Source organism: Gopherus flavomarginatus, chromosome 2, assembly GCF_025201925.1.
Source record: "Gopherus flavomarginatus isolate rGopFla2 chromosome 2, rGopFla2.mat.asm, whole genome shotgun sequence".
In the NCBI taxonomy this organism is placed as follows: domain Eukaryota; kingdom Metazoa; phylum Chordata; order Testudines; family Testudinidae; genus Gopherus; species Gopherus flavomarginatus.
In genome coordinates this window covers 285,637,321-285,657,083 of record NC_066618.1, presented here as the reverse complement: position 1 = coordinate 285,657,083, position 19,763 = coordinate 285,637,321, and the positions used below count along the sequence as shown (strand labels likewise).

General features: G+C 43.6%; 1 protein-coding gene across 2 annotated transcripts in view; it reads right to left on the bottom strand.

The window, feature by feature from the left end:
* Positions 1–19,763, bottom strand: part of TG (thyroglobulin) — a 213,418-nt gene that overhangs the window by 176,208 nt on the left and 17,447 nt on the right. For both annotated transcript variants that reach the window (XM_050940484.1, XM_050940485.1), the window contains exons 8-14: positions 19,184–19,369; positions 15,327–16,391; positions 12,677–13,264; positions 10,001–10,243; positions 9,478–9,615; positions 8,059–8,136; positions 3,212–3,324 (exon numbers count right to left, since the gene is read on the bottom strand). In XM_050940484.1, the coding sequence (XP_050796441.1) occupies positions 3,212–3,324; positions 8,059–8,136; positions 9,478–9,615; positions 10,001–10,243; positions 12,677–13,264; positions 15,327–16,391; positions 19,184–19,369 (2,411 nt within the window). The remainder of the gene's footprint in view (positions 1–3,211; positions 3,325–8,058; positions 8,137–9,477; positions 9,616–10,000; positions 10,244–12,676; positions 13,265–15,326; positions 16,392–19,183; positions 19,370–19,763) is intronic.

The window sequence follows — 19,763 nt, the reverse complement described above, 5'->3', positions numbered from 1 at the left end:
CACCGGGGTCCTGGGAGGGACACAGGGCCTGTAGCAGGAAACAAGGTGGATCACTGGCCTGCAGAGGGCGCTCCAGGCTGGAACCTGAACTAATTCCTAAAGTGACCAGCAGGAGGTGCCGCGGGGGTGAGTCCACCCATTTACAGAGACCTTCTAAAAATGTTAAAATGTATTACTGGCATGCAAAACCTTATATTAGAGTGAATAAATGAAGATTCGGGACACCACTTGTGAAAGGTTGTCGATCCCTGACCTAGATCATCCCTGACAGGCGTTTGTTCAACCTGTTCTTAAAAACCTCCAGTGATGGGGATTCCACAACCTCCCTTGGAAGCCTGTTCTATACCCTTAGAATTAGAAAATTTTTCTTAAAATCTAACCTATCTTCATTGCTGCAGATTAAACTAATTATTTCTTGACCTACCATCAGTGGACATGGAAAACAATCGATCATCAACTTCTTTATAAAATTCCTTAACATATTTGAAGACGTATCAGGTCTTTACTCAACACAAACCATGGCCAGCTTTCCTCATAAGTCAGGTTTTCTAAACCTTGCATCATTTTTGATGCTTTCCTCTGGACTCTCTTCAAGCTGTCACATCTTTCTTAAAGTGTGGCACCCATAATTGGACACAACACTTCAGGTGAAGCCTCACCAGCATCAAGTAGAAAGCTACAATTATCTCTTGAATCTTATGTCTTAGTCTTGTGGGGAGCAATGGGGCTCGGAGCTCCAGGCTTCAGCCTCACACTTCCACTCCTGGTTTCAACCCTGCAGGGGTGCCAGTGCTTGGGGAATGGGCTTCAGATGCAGGGTCTCACTAGGGTGACCAAATGTCCTGATTTTATAGGGACAGTCCTGATTTGGGGTCTTTTTCTTATATAGGCTCTTATTACCCCTCACCCCCGTCCTGATTTTTCACACTTGCTGTTTGGTCACCCTAGGTTTCACAGCCCCCTGAAACCAGCTCACAGCCCACTAAGGGGTCATGGACCCCCTGGCTGAGAACCGTTGTTTTATGTTCCTTGTATAAGTAAAGTCTGAATGAATGTTTTCCTGACAGTTAGCTGGGATGGGGAGTGATCTGGGTGTGTTTATTTAAATACTTTTTGCTCCTGCTCTGCTTACAAATTCAGCGGATACAATGGTGTCAAAGTGATCAGATTTGGCTGGTGTTGGGTACAAATCTCCTTAGCACTGAATGCAGGGGTAGTGAAATATGGTTGCCAATGTTGTAATTATCGTAGGAACACAGGAAAACACAGCAAAAAGAGCTTTAAGCCAGGGACTCAAATGTCAGAGCCCTGAAAGTAAGAGGGGTGGGGACAGGTATCCCCAGCCAGGAGGCTTCACTCAAAGGTTTAACCTGTTCCTCCCCACTGTTCAAAGAATGGAGCTAAATAGGCTTCATTAGGAGCCTCTTTGTTATGTTAAATGCCCAATCAGAGCTGAAATCACTTGAGGTGGGACAGTCTTGACCAGCCTGAACAGAGCTGAACATTACTAAGAGACTGGTGTACAGAGGTCACAGTAGAGAGGCAGGTGGCAGCAGAAGGTGACTGACAGTCATCTGGTGAACAAGTGGCTTGTGCCACAGAGAGACATGATGAGCAGCCAGCAGGGCGACTAGTGGAGAGGTGTGGTAAGAGCTGTGAGTGAGTGGCCAGCAGAGCAGTGGCAGAGAACCGTGACGAGCAGCCAGCAGGGCAGTTTGTGGAAAGGTGAGAGCAGTGAGCGGGCAGCCAGCAGGAGCAGCCAGCAGGGTGGCTGGCAGAGAGGTGCGGTGAGCGAGTGCCCGAGCAGCAGAGTGAGTAAGGTACCTCTTTACCCCACCTAAGGGCGGGGGGGGGGGGGTGAAAGTGAACTCTGCAGATGCACTTCTGAACTCTGGGTCTGCCCTGACAAAGCACAACAACTGGGTGTGGGGTGCAGAGAAGGGTTGGGCATGTGAAAGGGACTTTTGGGTTACTGGACTTAAGAACCTGAGGGGAAAAAGGACACTGCCCAACCTACTTGAGGGTGGGTCTTTTACTCACAGTTTATGTTTATGAACTCTGTTTGCAGTGTTTTCCCAAATTAATGCCAAGTTACTTCCTTCCTTTTATTACAAATTCCTTTGCTACGCTCAGACTCTGTGCTTGTGAGTGAGGAAATATTGCCTCTCAGAGATAACCAAGGGTGGTGTGTAAATTTCCCAGGTTACGGGGTGAGGGCTCGAGCCAGTTCTGTATTGAAGTCTTACACTTGCTAGGGGTAACTCATTATGTGCCTTTCCGATTTTGTTCTTACATGCTTGGGCTATCCTTTTGTAATCCTCCTTAGCAATTCATCCATGTTTCCACTTTAAAAGCTGCTGATGCAGCTGTCTTGGCCTCCTATTATTCTTCCTGTTTTTCCTTTGCATCAGGATAGTTTGCAGTTGTGGTTTTAATATTGTCTGCCTGAGCAACTGCCCACTTTTCTGAAATCCTTTATCCCTTATATATTCTTCCAATGGGAGCTTAAAATTAAAAACATCTTCCAGTTTCATGTAAGAAAGCAGTGACAAGATGAACCACAAAAAACAAATAAAAGCTGCTCGTAAGCCCACAAGCTTGATCCAGCAAAGAGAACTGGGCCCTGCAAGAAGCAACACTTACCTTTACAAAGAATTCGTATGGAAATCCTATAAAAACCTGGGTTTAAAATTGCATTTTATCCTTTGTCCTCATCTTCAAAGCCCCATTTAGATCATTGTTATATAACTAGAAAGCACCGTGGAGCCTTTCCTGGGGCCAGGCAGAATTGATTTCTGTCTCTGAGGCCCAAATCTTCCCCTCCATTGGAAGAAATCATTGGAAAGTTCCTCTTAAAATTCAGTTAAATGAATAGTGTCATTTAGGCACATTTCTTCATTGGGGCTAGAGCAGAGCCACATTGTCCAGGAAAAGTTTCATCAGGAATGGCACCTCAGGAGAGACAGTCTCCTCCTCAGCTCCCTGTGTGGAGGGTGAGCACACTAAACCATCCTTTAAGCAAGATGATGTCTACTCTCCTTTGGGTACAGACCCTGCTCAGCATCCTACCTCTGAAGGGTGACATGAACCCCCAGGGGTGCATGGTGGAAGCTCCTCAGCACAGGAACTGTGACCTTGCCAGGGCGTTAACCATGGTGGAGAAGGCTCAGTTTGCTCCTTTCCTCCCCATCCCCCAGTTACACTTATTTACCTCAAGACAGGAGGGGGTGAACAGGTCTGCAGCAGTAGCGTTGAGCTTTGATCCACTCTGTTTCCAGCTGGAAATTAACGCATTGGCTCGAGATCGCTGACATGATGTCTGGCCTTTGAGAGAGAAAACACATGGCTGAATGAAGGAATAAATCTGATCTCATCATGCCTTCCTGAATAAGACAACATCTGACTAGGGTGACCATATGTCCTGTTTTGGCCGGGACAGTCCCTTTTTTAAGTTCTGCCCGTCCCAACTGTTTTGTCAAAAGTGGGCATTTGTCCCATTTGTTCTTGCCAACTGCTCAGTTGGCAGGAGTAAACAGGACAAATGCCGCTTTTGTCAAAAAGTGAGGTGTAGAGGAACGTGTGGTGGGTGAGCCCAATGCTAGCCCCATGCAATGGGGAGGCAGGGCTCAGGTAGGAGGCAGGCAGGGCTCAGGTGAGCAGCAACTCCAGCCTCCCGCAGAAACACAGAAGTACATAAATTGTCAGGCAAAAGTCAACACGGTATCTGTAAAGGGAAATCATGTTTTACTAGTTTATTAGGCTTCTTTGAAGGGGTCAACAAACATGTGGACAAGAGGGGGTCCCGTGGACATAGTGTACTTAGATTTCCAGAAAGCCTTTGACAAGGTCCCTCACCAAAGGCTCTTAACGTAAATTAAGTTGTTGTGGGATAAGAGGTAAGATTCTTTCATGGATTGAGAACTGGTTAAAAGATAGGGAACGAAGCGTAGGAATAAATGGTAAATTCTCAGAATGGAGAGGGGTAACTAGTGGGGTTCCCCAAGGGTCAGTCCTAGGACCAATCCTACTCAACTTATTCATAAATGATTTGGAGAAGGGGGTAAAAAGTGAGGTAGGAAAGTTCGCAGATGATACTAAACTGCTCAAGATAGTTAAGACCAGAGCAGACTGTGAAGAACTTCAAAAAGATCTCACAAAACTAAGGGAATAGGCAACAAAATGGCAACTGAAATGTAATGTGGATAAATGTAAAGTAATGCACATTGGAAAAAATAACCCTAACAATATGATAGGGGCTAATTTAGCTACAACCTATCAGGAAAGAGATCTTGGAGTCATCGGGGATAATTCTCTGAAGACATCCACACAGTGTGCAGTGGCAGTCAAAAAAACAAACTGGATTTTAGGAATCATTAAAAAAGGGATAGAGAATAAGACGGAGAATATATAATTGCCCTTATATAAATCCATGATACATCCACATCTTGAATACTGTGTACAGATGTGGTCTCCTTATCTCAAAAAAGATATACTGGCATTAGAAAAGGTTCAGAGAAGGGCAACTAAAATGATTAGGGGTTTGGAACGGGTCCCACATGAGGAGAGATTAAAGAAGCTAGGACTTTTCAGCTTGGAAAAGAGGAGAATAAGGGGAGGATATGACAGAGGTATATAAAATCATGAGTGGTGTGGAAAAAGTGAAAAAGGAAAAGTTCTTTACTTGTTCCCATAATATAAGAACTAGGGGCCACCAAATGAAATAAGTCGGCAGCAGGTTTATCATAGAGTTGGAAGGGACCTCAGGAGGTCATCTAGTCCAACCCCTTGCTCAAAGCAGGACTCGTCCCAAGCTATTTTTTTTGCCCCAGATCCCTAAACAGCCCCCTCAAGGATTGAACTCTCAGCCCTGGGTTTAGCAGGCCAATGCTCAAACCACTGAGCTCTCTCTCCCTGCAAATAAAAGGAAGTTCTTCTTCACACAGCACACAGTCAACTTATGGAACTCCTTCCCTGAGCAGGTTGTGAAGACTAGAACTATAACAGTGTTTAAAAGAGAACTAGATAAATTCATGGAGGTTAAGTCCATTAATGGCTATTAGCCAGGATGGGTAAGGAATGGTGTCCTTAGCCTCTGCTTGTCAGAGGGTGGAGATGGATGGCAGGAGAGAGATCAAGTAATCATTACCTTTTAGGTTCACTCCTTCTAGGGCACCTGGCATTGGTTAGTGGGCTGGATGGACCTTTGGTCTGACCCAGGATGGCCATTCTTATGTTCTTATACTAGGGGGGCAGGCAGGGCTCAGGCAAGCAGCTCGGGCCAGCCCTGGCAAGACGGGGAGGGGGCCCAAGCAAGCCCCACATAGTGTTCTGTTTTCCCTTTGGGAAATATGGTCACCCTGAACATCTCAGATCTCATAGACATCATCTTTGTACTAATACATGGCCTCAGATCGGCAGCTGCCATGTGAATTCTTCGTTAAGTGTTAATTCTGTCTCCTATATCAGCAAACATGGCAAACAAACAAGGCTGAAGTGCTCCTGGGACAAATTCATCCCCAGTGTAACTTCACTGACTTCTGGTGAGTTGGCCCAATAATCTCTGCTGGCTCCTATTCAAAGAAAATCAGAACTTACAAACACATGCCTTGGAGCTGACCAAGAAACGAAATGACAATAAATGTGATCATAAAAAAAAAATATTCCAGGTTTTTCAAAGTTTTATGTCTCCTGGCAGAAAACTCAGTATTATCAGCCATACAATATGGAAAGACCAAATGCATTTAAAGTTTAAAAGTGGAAAAAGTAACGTGGTTCCTAGATATTGAAAGAATTTGAGAGGTCCTACAGAAAAGGAATGCATCTCACATGCAAAAGAAATTATACTCTGTTGAAACAAACCTACAGCCACCCAAGTTTTCATTATTGTCACTGTGCTGCAGACTATGCCACCTGCAACTGCACAACAGGAGCAAGAAGAGAACTCATATCCATATACTCCAAAAGCTTATGCCTCTTCCACTTGAGTTACAACCCCCATTCAGCAAAGCACTTAAGCATATGATTACCTTCAAATATGTGACAAGTCCCACTGAAGTCAGAGACCTACTCACATGCTTAAAGTTAAACACATGCTTAAATGCTTTGCTACATCCGGACCATGAATTGCTATTTGATGTTAGCAGTAGAGGGCCTCTGAAGCTCACTGGAGCATTCCAACTCGATGCAGTAGAGGGCAGGAGTTCCTCTCCTACCTTAGCCCAGTTAATCACACTGTAGATCCAATTTCTGGGGAATGAGGCAGAAGATTTCCTTGAAAAAACATGTCTATTCCTAAATTCTATCAAGCAAAAGGGTAAATGTAGAAGTCAAACATTGCAGATTTTTTAAAAGGGCTTCAGAAGAGATCCTGGCAATTACAGGCTTGTGAACCTAACTTCAGTACTGGGCAAATCTGTAGAAACTATAGCAGACACAGATAACCATGATTTGTTGGGGAAGAGTCAATTTGACTTTTGGTAAGGGAAATCATGCCTCATCAATCTATTAGAATTCTTTGGGGAAGTCAACAAGCATATGGATGAAGGGTGATCAAGTCAATACGTGGACTTGGATTTTCAGAAAGTCTTTGACAAGATCCCTCACCAAAGGCTCTTAAGGAAACGATGTAGCCAAGGGGTAAAAAGGAAGTTCATCTCAAGAATCACTCATGTTTGAAAGATAGGAAACAAAAGGTAGGAATAAATAGCCAGTGTCACAATGGAGAGAGGTGAATAGTGAGATTCCCCAAGAATCTGTTCTAGGACCTGTGCTGTTCAGCATACTAATTAATTATCTGGAAACAGGGGTGAACAGAGAAGCAGCAAAGTTTGCAGATGATAAAAAAATTATTCTGGACAGTTAAGTCCAAATGAGGCTGCAAGGAGTTACAGAAGGAACTCACAAAACTGGCTGACTGGGCAACAAAATGGCAGATAAAATTCAACAGTGATAAGTTCAAAGTAAATCTCACACCTCAACTGCTAGAACAGGGCCTCATCCTCCCTGATTGAACTAACCTCGTTATCTCTAGCTTACTTGCTTATATATACCTGCCCCTGGAAATTACCAGTACATGCATCTGATGAAGTGGGTATTCACCCACGAAAGCTCATGCTCCAAAACGTCTATTAGTCTATAAGGTGCCACAGGATTCTTTGCTGCTTTTAGAGATCCAGACTAACACGGCTACCCCTCTGATACTTCAAAGTAATGCACATTGGAAAAAGTAATCCCAACTATATATATATATATATATATACACATAGATGGGTTGTAAATCAGCTGTTACCACCCAAGCAAGCGACCTTGGAGTCACTGAGGATAGTTCTCTGAAAACATCTACTCAGCACAGCAGTGGTCAAAAAGGCTAACAGTACTTTAGGAACCATTAGGAAAGGGATAGAAAATAAAACAGAAAATATCATAATGCTACTATGTAGATCCATGGGGTGCACAATACTTGGAATACTGTGTCCAGTTCTGGTCACCCATCTCAAACGGGAAATAGTGGAACTGGGAAAGGTTCAGAGAAGAGCAACAAGGATGATCAAGGGTATGGAACAGCTTCCATATGAAGAGAGACTAAAAAGAGTAGGGCTGTTCAGCTTAGAAAGAGGGGATATGATGGAGGTCTATAAAATCATGAACCATATGGAAAACAAGTGGAGAGAGAAGTGTTATTGATCCTTTCACACAATACAAAAACCAGGGATCGCCCAATGACATTAACAGGCAGCAGGTTTAATACAAACAAGAGGAAGTACTTTTTCACACAACGCATAACTACCCCGTGGAACTCATTGCCATGAACTAGAAACCCAATATGGCTGTTCTTATTTTCTAAATAGCCTGCCAAATAGTTGAGTCAGACACACAGAGTTCATCTAGCTACAAAACAAAACTTCTTTCTTCCCTGTGCTTTCTTTTGTGAAGGTTTAAAAAAAACAACAACCTTGAGTTATACTATATGCGATTTACTAAAAATCTCAGTCAAAACTAAAATATAGACACGTATCAGCTAAGAATAGGGAAAATTGTAGGACGAAAAGATTAACTTACATTTTGGAAACTGTGCTGAGCGTATGATCAGAGAATCTGTAACGTAGCGTCCCCTTTCATTCACACACCAGCAGTGACCTAGGCAAGAAATAATAGCAGCCCTACATTAGAAAAATGTATGTCCCTTTCCTTTGTTGTTATTATCACAGGCTGATCTGAACTGCAGGAGAATTTTGTTGTTGGTGGCTGGAATACTGAACACAGTCCATATGGCAGCATCACCATGAAAACAATATAATTGCTAGTTCCACAATCCAGATCAGTGAAGAGGAAGCTGGGTGAATTTTTTGGATGAATAGTTTATTCACCAAAAAAAAAAAAATACAATTTTGGGTCCACCGAAATTATTTGTGAATTTGGGACAAAATCAGTTAATAGTTTCATTCAAAAAAATAGAAATATTTGTTATAAAAAAGTTGAAACATTTGGCTTTTTTACATGAAATGTTTTGATTTTTTGCTTAGAAACATTTTGTTGCTAGATTATTTTTAAAAGGATAAAAAAGAAACAGAATTAAACAGAAGCAAACCTAAAAAAAAAATAGTTAGGGGTTGAATAAAATGTTCTTTGCACCGCATTTTTTTTTCCAGTTTTTCATTTTGGCAAGAAAAACCAAAAAGTTTTCAATATCTGCATCAGGGCTCTGGTTTGTACTTTAGCTGAAGATTCAGGGCATTTCTTATTTTATACGATCTGGCACATTTTGTGAAGAGTAAACTCACATGATCAGTGTATGAACACATTGGGCTCAGTTTACCTAGATTGATAACCCACAAGACTTTACTGGAATCATTTGAAATATTATAGGGTAATAAGTCAGATGAAAATTTGACTGATGGTCTGTAAAGTTTACAATACATTAATTTAAAAAATAACAAGTTCTGAATATTCTCTCTGTTGTTGCTGTATGAACATGTAACACTAGGTCTGGCCAAGCTGCAGTCTACAAGAGGCCCAATGTCAGAGGGAAAGGGAACTCTAAACCCAGCTAGAGCTGAGTGGCAGCTGAGCCATTCCCTGCCATAATTTAGATTAGCCTAAAGATTTTTATCTGAAGTAAATTAGAACACAGACCTCAAGGGGCTACTTCATTGTCCTCCCACATCTGGCCCCCAGGAATGCTCCCTACACCTGGAAGAGTGTGGGTGACAAAGCCCAGTATGCCAGCTTTATATTACCCAGGGATTCCTCACAACGGAAAGCCAGAGGGACAGAATTTGGCCAAGTATCTTCATGAAGCATCCATTGTCTCTCTCCTACCAATACAGATATATATTTAAAATAACATGTGGCAAATATATTTTTGGTTAAGAAATAACTTATTTCTTCTAATTTTGTTACATTATATGTCAGTCTGATCTGTCTATAGTCATCTCAACTCAACAAGAAGCAGTGAGTATTTTGCAGGTGATGCCTCACCGGTACTCTGGTAGCATTGGACTGGTTCCCAGTTTCCCAGGCCATCACACTGGGGAATGTAAGGATGAAATCCCAGGAGCGTAGTTTGTCCAGCAGAACCTTTTGAAGTAAAGTGACTCCGCCAGTAGAAATGCAAGGCTATTAAAAAAAAAAACAGCAACCAGGATATTCTTTAAAAATGCACATGTACAACGTCCTACTCTATTCCCTTCATTTAGAAGTGGAAACACTACAAATACACTGGGAAATTTAATGAATGGGAAATGTCCAGATTCTAATGTCGACCATTGTGCTACATAAAAAAAAAGGTTCAAATTCATCCCTGATGTAAGCAACTGAAACTTCATGAACTCTGATGGATTTACGCTCACGTTCAGCAAGGCTCACTGTGGCCTATAGAGCTCTGGTACATACAGATAATGTTTTGGGTGAGTTTATCCATTATTCCCCTTTAAGCAATGGCCCTGTTCTCCAAAGATATAATTTCAATCAGTTTTACCAACTTCTACTTCTCCCAACCTACTTGATTGTGCTGCCAGTCGGACTGCATAGTCACTTCCTGCCAATAGCTTTTCAGAGAATGCGATTCCTGATTGAAAGGTCTCAGCAAAATGAAGAAGATCGTTGTCTGTTAGTCGAAGTCCTTTTGCCATTAAAAAGCTCTGTCCCAAAGGAATATGGGAGCCATTCGAAGCTAGGATGAGTTGTTCTGCTTCATCAATGAACTGCATAGCTTCCTTCTTTACACTTTCGCATGCACCAGGGCCTGTATGTACAGCAAAGGGTTGTTTTAATGACTTTTATCTTATTCCAGTAAAGATTCACACATTTATATTCAAGAGTCTCTTATTTAACATTTCTTGGTTCTTTCTATATTTACTTTGGTTTACATCAGTTAAAAGAAAAACCCTCTGTACACGGGGGGGGGGGGTAAGTGATCAGTAAGAGTTGTTGTTATTCTTTATTTGTATTACGGCATGTCCCAGAATGCGCTAGGCTCCATGTAAACAGGCAGAAAGGCTCAGTTCCTGCCTTGAGTCAGTTAAGGCAAAGGCTGGGAGAAAGGATGCAACATATAAGCAAAGTGTCCAGGGTGATGATTGGCATACGACCTGTCATTTGCATTTTCTATGCTTTGTCTTTTACTAATTTCTTGTAGCCAGGCACTTTGTGAACAGGCTCCATGCAAGCTTCTCTGCAAATATATATCTGTGTTAATCTAATATTGCTCTTCTTCCAGTCCTGCCCCCTGAACCGATGGTTGAGTTTTCGTGTGCTCTTTCTCCCACTGGAAGTTTCCCACCCTTTGTCCTTTCCGCCACCCATTTGAGGAACTAAGATGGTGATTCTAGTTCCCAGGGCCATCTCACAGTTCATCTACCCAAGTGGTGCAATGCAGATCCCCACTGCTTTGGTAGCAACATGATATACAGGTGAGCATAGTCCCTGACTCTGTGGGTGCTCCAGGGCTGGAGCACCCACAGGAAAAAAAATAGTGGGTGCTCAGCACCTACCAGCAGCCTCATCAGTAAGCTCCTTCCCCTCACCCACAGTGCTTCTAACCCACTGGTGGGCCCCACTGATCAGTTGTTCCCCCTCCCTCCCAGCACCTCACACCCGCCAAGATAAGCCATTCAGCGGTGTACAGGAGGGAGGGGGCGGAGCGAGGGCAGGGTGCGCTCAGAGGAGGGGGCAGAATGGGGAGGGAAAAAGCAGGGCAGGGACAGGAAGAGGTGGGGTAGGGTACGGGCAGGAAAAGGCAGGGCAGGGGTGGGGCCTTGGGGGAAGGGGTATTGTGGGGGCAGGGCCTGGTGCAGAGCAGGGATCAAGCACCCCCCTGGGAAATGACGAAGTCAACACCTGTGCAGGTGGGATTTTCAAAAGCATTCGGCGCTGCCACTGAGTTGATGGGAGCAGGGTTAGGCCACTGCTGTGTGCTTTTGAAAATCCAGCCTATCTATCTAGGTACTTATACGGTTCTCGCCGCTGCAGCATCTGACTATACTATGCTAATTACAGCCCTAAATCAGGAATGCATTTAAGCATGTGTTTAACTTTAATCACGTGCTTAAGTCCCATTGACCTCAAAAGGACTTAAACACATACTTAAGTGCTTTCCTAAAAAGGTTTGCTTTTCTGAATCAGGTTGATGGCAAGAAAACACTGAGTAATAAGAATAGCAAAGAAAATTCCTCTTACCTTACTTTAGAGTGCTTTTATTTTATCCTTAACATAACGCTTGTATGACAAGTGCATGTAACAAATCACTTTCATAACTTGTTATTTATTACCTCCATAAGTCCCACACTCATCTGTACTTGCTCAACCCCTTCTCATTATCTGTGTTTTGAGTGTGTTCAAATTCTAAAAATGGTAACCATACATTATAAAATCTACTTGACCCTGGTATAAGACTGGCTGTCATTTTTTCCACAGAAAGGATTTTCTCTATTTTATTTCTCCATGTTATGCTCACAGCATAAACACATAGAGTTAGAACAGTGGTTCTCAAAGTTTTGTACTGGACATCCCTGTCACATAGCAAGCCTCTGAGTGCGACCCCTGTTATAAATTAAAAACACTTTTGTATATATTTAAAACCATTATAAATGCTGGAGGCAAAGCTGGGTTTGGGGTGGAGACTGACAGCTCATGACCCCCCATTTAATAACCACGCGACCTTCTGAGGAGTCCCGACCCCTAGTTTGAGAACCTCTGAGTTAGAAACAAAACAAATACTCTTCCGGAAAGGCTGCAATTTAATACTACTTCATTTCTTAGAATCCAGAAATCTAACACACAACAATCAATGGAGAGAGACAGAGAGAGAGAGGCTACTACCTAAGGCAGAAAGGCACAACTCAATCCATCTTGGACCCAACTGCATCTTTCGCAGACTGACTGTAGAAAACCCAGATCTCATCCTTGCCTACAGAGTTCCCTAGCCTACAAGCAGAAGCAGGAAACCCCTTGAAATTTAAAGTGATAGGTTGTCATTTGATCAGTTTTCAATACACCACACGCCTTGCTACTAAAGTTGGGTCAATCTATTCTTTTCCAAGAGACAGCTGTTTGCTAGCAGTGACTGTGGAATCAATGGGTCCTTCCCTGAGTCAATATCCTTCTACTTCGTGGTTCTCTAGATGAATTTTTCTTACTAGAGTAAATAAAGAACCAGAAACTCTGTTATGTTACTTACATGCTGGGATCTTGTTGGCCTTGGCCTTAGTTCCTTGCAGTTCTTCTCCCTTGCTGTCAACACACCAACAATTGCGCAGTTCAAAGTGGCCTAAAAGGGCACTGAAATCAGTGTAGGACCCCGGGTAATGGGTGAGCTGACCATGCAGAAGCTGCCAGAATGTATATGGATCCAATAAAATGTTCTCTGAAACAACTGTCACGTTGCCCTCCAGCACTCCAGGGGGAAGAGCATCAAAAGAAGAATATTTGGCCAATGCTGGGAAGATATTCTGGTGGCCAGACACATACAAGCCTTTAATAAAGGCTGCAAAGCCTTGAGAAGATAATTCTTTATATTCAAGTAGTATGTTCAACAGGCCAACAACAGGCAGAGTTTTGCCTTCATTATTCTGGGTGATCCACCTTTGGTACCATTCAAAAGCTTGCTCAGGTGGGCCATTGCATTGCACCTGTCTCCAGTTACCGTCGGTGCTGCACTGTGGGATGTAAACACTGGACAGCTGAGACAGTGCACCTGGGTCTGATAACAGTAGCTGCACCGTCTTTAGAAAAACCTGAGCAGCAGTTACTTGGCAAACACTTGGACCTAGGGAAAGGAAAATATGCATTCATTAATCTCAGGAATGCACTGTAGGTATGTGATGCAAGCTGACCTGAACTTGGTTACTTTGCAAACACATTTAGAGAAATTGCTTATTGTTACTATTGATTGTATGCCTATTTTGGGGCAATTATTATTATGTGTCCCATTATTAAAAGAGGACCAAATCCTGAGGTTTTTACCCAGGGGCAGATTTTCAAAGGCATTTAGGCACCGAAAGATACAGGTAGGCACCAAATGGGATTTTCAAAATCACTTAAGCAGGTGAGGTCCCTACCTGTGTGTCTAGGTACCTAAATACCTTTGAAAATCTGCCCTCCATCCTTATTCAGATAAATTCCCACTGGAGTAAAAACCAAGCCCCATAGATGCCACTGGGAATACTTGTGTAGCAAAATACTTCTGAGCATGTTCACCCCAATCTAAAAGGAAATTTGAACTGCTATCCTCACTTCTCTCACCTAAATACATTTTACAGCCATTTATAGGATATACCTTCATCCCTCAAACAAAAACACAGATGTCAGTTTGTCTCCTTTGGAGGCCACAACTGCCAACGTCAGGGCCAAATCTCATTTTGTAAACACTGGCTAGTGGCTCGATAAAAACAGCAAAATGTAGTAGCACGTCTCTGAGTCCAGCAGACCATTATGAACCTAAAACACCAGTGTTTTGTGCTCTCCCCTGGCTATGGTACCTGTTTGCTTCTGACTGTGGGCCAAACAGGTTATAGATTGCAATCAATGAATCCCTAAATGCTGCAGGACATAGCTATTGAGATCTCTCTCTCTCCATTTGGACCATCAGGGCCGTGACAATTTGCTGGCTGCTTTGCTATTGTTTTCTGATGCTGAACTCTCCAAAATGTGCAGCAGGTTATTCTCAATGGGGGCCTGGGCCTCTGGGACCAGCTTCCTCTGCCCATCTGCCATTGTTCAAGCCCACTGAGCTTTAGGTGTTAATATAAGACCCCTTTTTTTAGCCAAGGCACTTCACTCTGCCATTATATCATATTAATAGAAGAGTGGAGGGGGGCTGTGATTACCTGTTACAGGCTTATGCCCAGTGTCATACTTACACACTAGAACATCTAATCATCAGCTTCATTTACAATGAAAATCGCTATATAAGAGACAGGTAACATTTGATGCTCAATTTTCTGAACTGACTGTGGGACCCACATTGAGTGTTCTGGCCTTTGTCCCTTCTAGTGGGTGGTGCACACATGAAGTTAATGTGTTTCCTACAGCTAGCAGCTGAGGGACGCAGTCCTGTAGCTCAAGTAACAGAAGCTCATAGATTTAGCTCGGAATGTCCTGGGTCCAACCCAAGGAGGGTCAATGGCATTTGCATGGATTATTTTGTCCCATAAGAAAAGCAGCTTTCCACTCTATCGAAAGACAGGCTATTCCTGAGGCACAGTATGATGTATCAATTGCATGGACTCACTGGGTTGCATGGTCACTAGCTACACCATTCACAGTAGCCACAAGGCCATCAGCAGGGACAGAACTCAGAGATATGCTCATTAACAAGGATAGAGCTCACATCCTTCTGCTCTGAACGTGCAGGCTCTACACCCACTTGTGCTAAGGGGGACTCTTCCTTATCACTAGGAATATTTGAGAGTATATTCTCTGTGATCCCCCAACCATTAGAGGGCTACATGAACAAATGCTGGACCACCTCTGATTCTTTATAATAATAACAACAACAACAGCTGATATACCAATCTCCTAGAACTGAAAGGGATCTTGAAAGGTCATCAAGGCCAGTCCCCTGCCTTCACTAGCAGGACCAATTTTTTGCCCTGATTCCTAAGTGGCCCCCTCAAGGATTGAACTCATAACCCTGGGTTTAGCAAGCCAATGCTCAAACCACTGAGCTAACCCTCCCCCACAAGCTATCCCTTTCCAGCAGAGGGCAGTTGTGCTCTCACACACTAGCCCATATATTTCCAATATTGAATAAGAGGAGAAGTAGCATGCACAATCCCTACAAAAAAAACAAAACAACACACTCCTAAAGCAATAATCCCTAGACTTACACTGCATGGGCTCCCCAGCTTTTCTTGTTGTTCCTGGAATAGCTCTGCCTTCCAAATCAACGCAGATGCAATTAGTTCCATGGCACTGGACCGGTAGGAAACCTCCTTCCGTTGTACAAGAGGGAACAAACAGATCAGATCCTGCAGGTTGGCTCTGTTTCAAGCTTTGCAGACTTTCCCTTTGCTTCTCACATGCAGTGGGACACCTTGGACGTTTGCCTAGCACTCTTGAGCCTGGGACTTCCTTACCTCGCGAGTCCACACACCAGCACATGGCTTCATAGCACTGAACTTCCTCATACCTCCCCTCCTTAGTGCACGTTGGAACAAACAAATCCATGGGCTGCTCAGTGCAATCTTTGGACTTTAAGGCTATTTTTACCACCTCACCTAAATCTTCAGCGATGTTTTCAGGGACAGAAATAACATGTTGTAAAAAGACAAAAAACTCTGGAAGTTCCAGAAGAGAAGCAAGAAATTCCACCCCATTCTGATTGTCCTGTAAACGAACTGTGCGGCCAAAGCTATCCACAAAAGGTTGACTCAAATTGAAGCTCTCCTTTGATGTTTCCAGTGACAACCCCTCCGGACGTTCTGCAAAGCCTCCTCCATTGTCCATTCCTGTCACGCCTCCCTGCTGGAAAAACTGGCCAATGCTGAATTTCCCTCTAGTGCCGAGTGCTCCTGTAAAGTTAAACTGGATCAGGTTCTTCAGGAACTTTCCTCCAAACAGGTTTTCTTGGAAGCGCTTTGGGTTGGTGGTGAACCGAAGGGCGACTCGAGCTAATTGTCTTGATGGAAACATCCCTCTGACAGCGTCACTGAGAATGGATTCTAGTGCGAACAGCTGGCTGGCATTCTGCTTTGCTGTGATAGGAGATAGCAATCCAGAGTCCACAAACAACTCCTTGAAGGAAGGAGGGCAAGAGCTTGAAAACCTGACTGTAGTCTCTGACTTCACATCCGGGATGTCAAACAAACTGTGCTGACTGAAGTGCCCAACAGGTCCATAAAAAAGCCTTGATAGAGCCTGCTGTCTCTCTGAGGCACATGCTCGTTCTTCACCTGGACACAGGAAAACAAGGAGACAAATATTTTGGTATTAGTGACATAGTATGAGCTGTCACATCGGAGGGGGAATAATCCCCAAGCAGATGATTCCATTAACCAATCTTCTCAGAGGCTGGTGGGAATGGGAGGGGTGTGGGGTGGGTGTATATAAACCAGACCCAGCTCATCCTGGGTGGAGGGGGAAGAGGAGGAGAGGCAGCATCCAAGAACACAGAGAGGTGAAAGAGGGCTAAAGGAAAAACAGCCCCAGAAAGGGGCATGAAGAGAGGCCTTTTCCTAAGGGAATGAGTTTGGGGAGAATTGGGCACCGACTGGGATCAGCCTCCCTAGGAAACTGTGGATTTGCCTGAAAGGCTAAGTGAAGTAATGGGGAAATGGGACTAAAAACTTTGGGTGTAGATGATTATAAACTAAATACTGACACACCTCTTTTATAAGTAATCCTTCTGCCCCCAATCCCAACCCCTTTCTGTGCTTGTCAGGTCACCAGGAAATGGCTTGGTGACATTCAGAGCTGTAGGATTTGGGGGTCAGCTGGAGGGCCAAGGCACAGTAGTTGTTGTTTGCTCTGGGGCTGGCGAGAACCGACCATCTCACAAAAATCCTAGAACCCACAGTCATCATTGTTAGTGTTCATGGCAGCCTCTGCTGAGGCCACACAGAGACTAAACTACCCTTTCCTCTCTAGTGCTCAGCGCAGGTTTGACACACACGGGTGCGGTAGCTTGCATGGATGCTATTGTACCTGCTTTGTGGATAAAAATTTCAGTCTTTTAGGCTATCAATCCAGCAACTTGTCTGAGATTCTCTGGTCTATGTCCCCATGCAAGACCCTCATTTTGAACTTTTAACCCTACTCCTGTTCTTGTTTTTTCATTTGTTGTCCCCCAGGTCATGTGAACCTCACCTCACCTAAGGGGGTGGGCCTTTAGCTCTGGTGGGATCCGCCCACCACCTCCTAGGATTCCAGTAAGCCTTGACGGAGGATCTATACTTGGTGTCCCCTTCTGGTTCCTTCATTTGCACCCCATAGCCTGCACTCCCTTTCCTGCTTTTGTATTCGCTCCCTTAATTAGTTGATCCTAGTCCTTTTGTAGCTCTCCCCTTCCTTATTTTTAGTGGAGGGGTGGCTATTTGTCTTTCTTTTGGATGAGGTCCTTCGAGGGATCACATAGGCCAGCATTTTTGACCCACACAAATTCACATCCCCCAAAATGTCAATAAGAAACAAATACATGCTTCTAAAACATTCTCCCCTCCCCTCCCTGAAGCAAATCACACCAGCATGTAAAGAGAAGACAGTTTGCTTGACAAAGCACTCCTGTAATATCAGAAAGAGTAGATTTAAAAAAATGTGACGACTGTATTGCATGTGGCTGCTAGACCAGTCTCCCGAAGAATATATCCTTGTGAAAATTCCTTTTCAGTGGTTCGTCGGCAGAACCTCCAATTTCTCTGCTTAGATTTCCTGAGTTTGCAAAAAAATAAAAAATAAAAAAACTGCATACCTGAGTTTCAAACAGCCTCAAGTTATGTCACAAAAACCCATCAGAAGATCTCAGAGGAGCAGTCAGAGAGAAAACAGCCAGCCCTGCCAGATGCAAAGGCCTCCCAGAGGCTCTTTTGCAATATCCTTGCTCATCAGCCTTGAAGGCGAGCAAACAGTTTCATTTTACAGTAAACCCACCTTTACCTAAAGCTTATAGTGACTCTGGATCATGAATGACACCCAGAATTGATTGTTTCTTTGTCTACATGGCATAACTTTGTCTAGTAGACAGAGAAACTAATTTTGCTGAAGGCTGCCTGCATTAAGCCTTTGTAGCCCCAACCTTCCTGCACAAACCTGAATATTTAGGCATTACTCTCCAGAATGAAGGATTTTAAACAAATCCTTCCCTGCCCCCATCTGACCCCTTTGACATTTTCTGCTGTCATCTTTCATTTTGGGCTCCAGCTTGATGCATTTTTTTCCTTAATGAAATCTCCCTTGTATCATGAAATGGCAGCTCACACATCTTTTCTTCATTTGCCTCTATGGGATTTGGCAACCTTCATGGTCAAGTAACACAGGGACAGAGATGGGGAACAAGGTGGCTGGAAAGAGACCTCAGAAGCAATGCACCCCCACACCAGAGGCATCATACAAGTGCAGTGTCACCAACACTCTCAATTTTGTCACAAAGCCTTGTGATATTGAGTGTTTTTCTTAAAGTCCCAGCTCTTGGAGTCAAGTGAATCTCAGCTTCTATTTCAAAACAAATGTAACTTCCTTGCTGTCATAATTAGGGGGAAATGCTTGAAAATATGAACCCAAAAGGAGCCAAAATCAGGAAGGTAAATAAAAGGAACCCACCATTTGTTTTTAAAATCTAATAAATTTTCAGTGCCGGATTCATAATTTCTGAATGCTTGGGCTTGGCAATATTGACAAGAGAACTAGTGCTGCACTTTTCACTCAGGGGACACTCCCATTTCAGGATAAAGGCTAGGAGAGAGGGGGACTGATGAGAGGTCCTGGATAGGGGGCCATCACTGGGTTGGATGGGAAGGAGATGAAGTCTAGTTGGTGGTACTGCTGTTCTCTCACAGGACTGTGTATTGTGCAGCTGTGGGGCCAGAGAAGAAAAAGAGGTGGAGAGAAAATAGAAGCTTGCAGGAAACTCTGACAATAACTGTGGTATTTTGTTCCAAAATCTAACAAACCTTTCAGGAGGATTGGGGAGGATACATCTTATGTGAAAATTAATGCCAGGAATTTACTACTATATCACTCCAATACATACCACAAGTCAGGAGCTGCCCTTGCCTCCTCGTTCCCTGGACCTCTCGCCCCTCAGGGTCCACACACCAACATGCTTCTTCTTGCTCGCACTGCACTGGGGCATAGTCCCCATTATCTTCACAAGACGGACTATAAGTATGTCTGAAGCGAATGGCTGCAAACCTCTCGACCTCACATTTAGAGGGGCCTGGAAAAGAAATGCTGCTGGTTATGGAGGAAAAGTGTTAAGTGTTGGAGCAAATCTGCATTCGGTCCTGGTTCTGTCATGTCTGAATAACTCCTTGACATTTGTTCAGGGAAGGCCCCGATGCTCAGATTTTTTTAATTGTTAGAATTCCTTCCTCAAAGTAAACAGTAGAGACTGAAAAGTCAACACACTTTTCAGCCATTTTAGTAGCTATTGCATAACTGTAAATGCAGTAATTTCTCATTCGATGGAGCAGGGCTACATACGCATTTGCTTTTAAAGTGGATTTAATGGTATCAAGTGGACAGACAGTGTAAAATCTCTCTTTTTCCATGCAATGGGTCCAGCACAGGCAATGGCAATATGAGCCAGCCCCACATTTCCTTACCCTGGG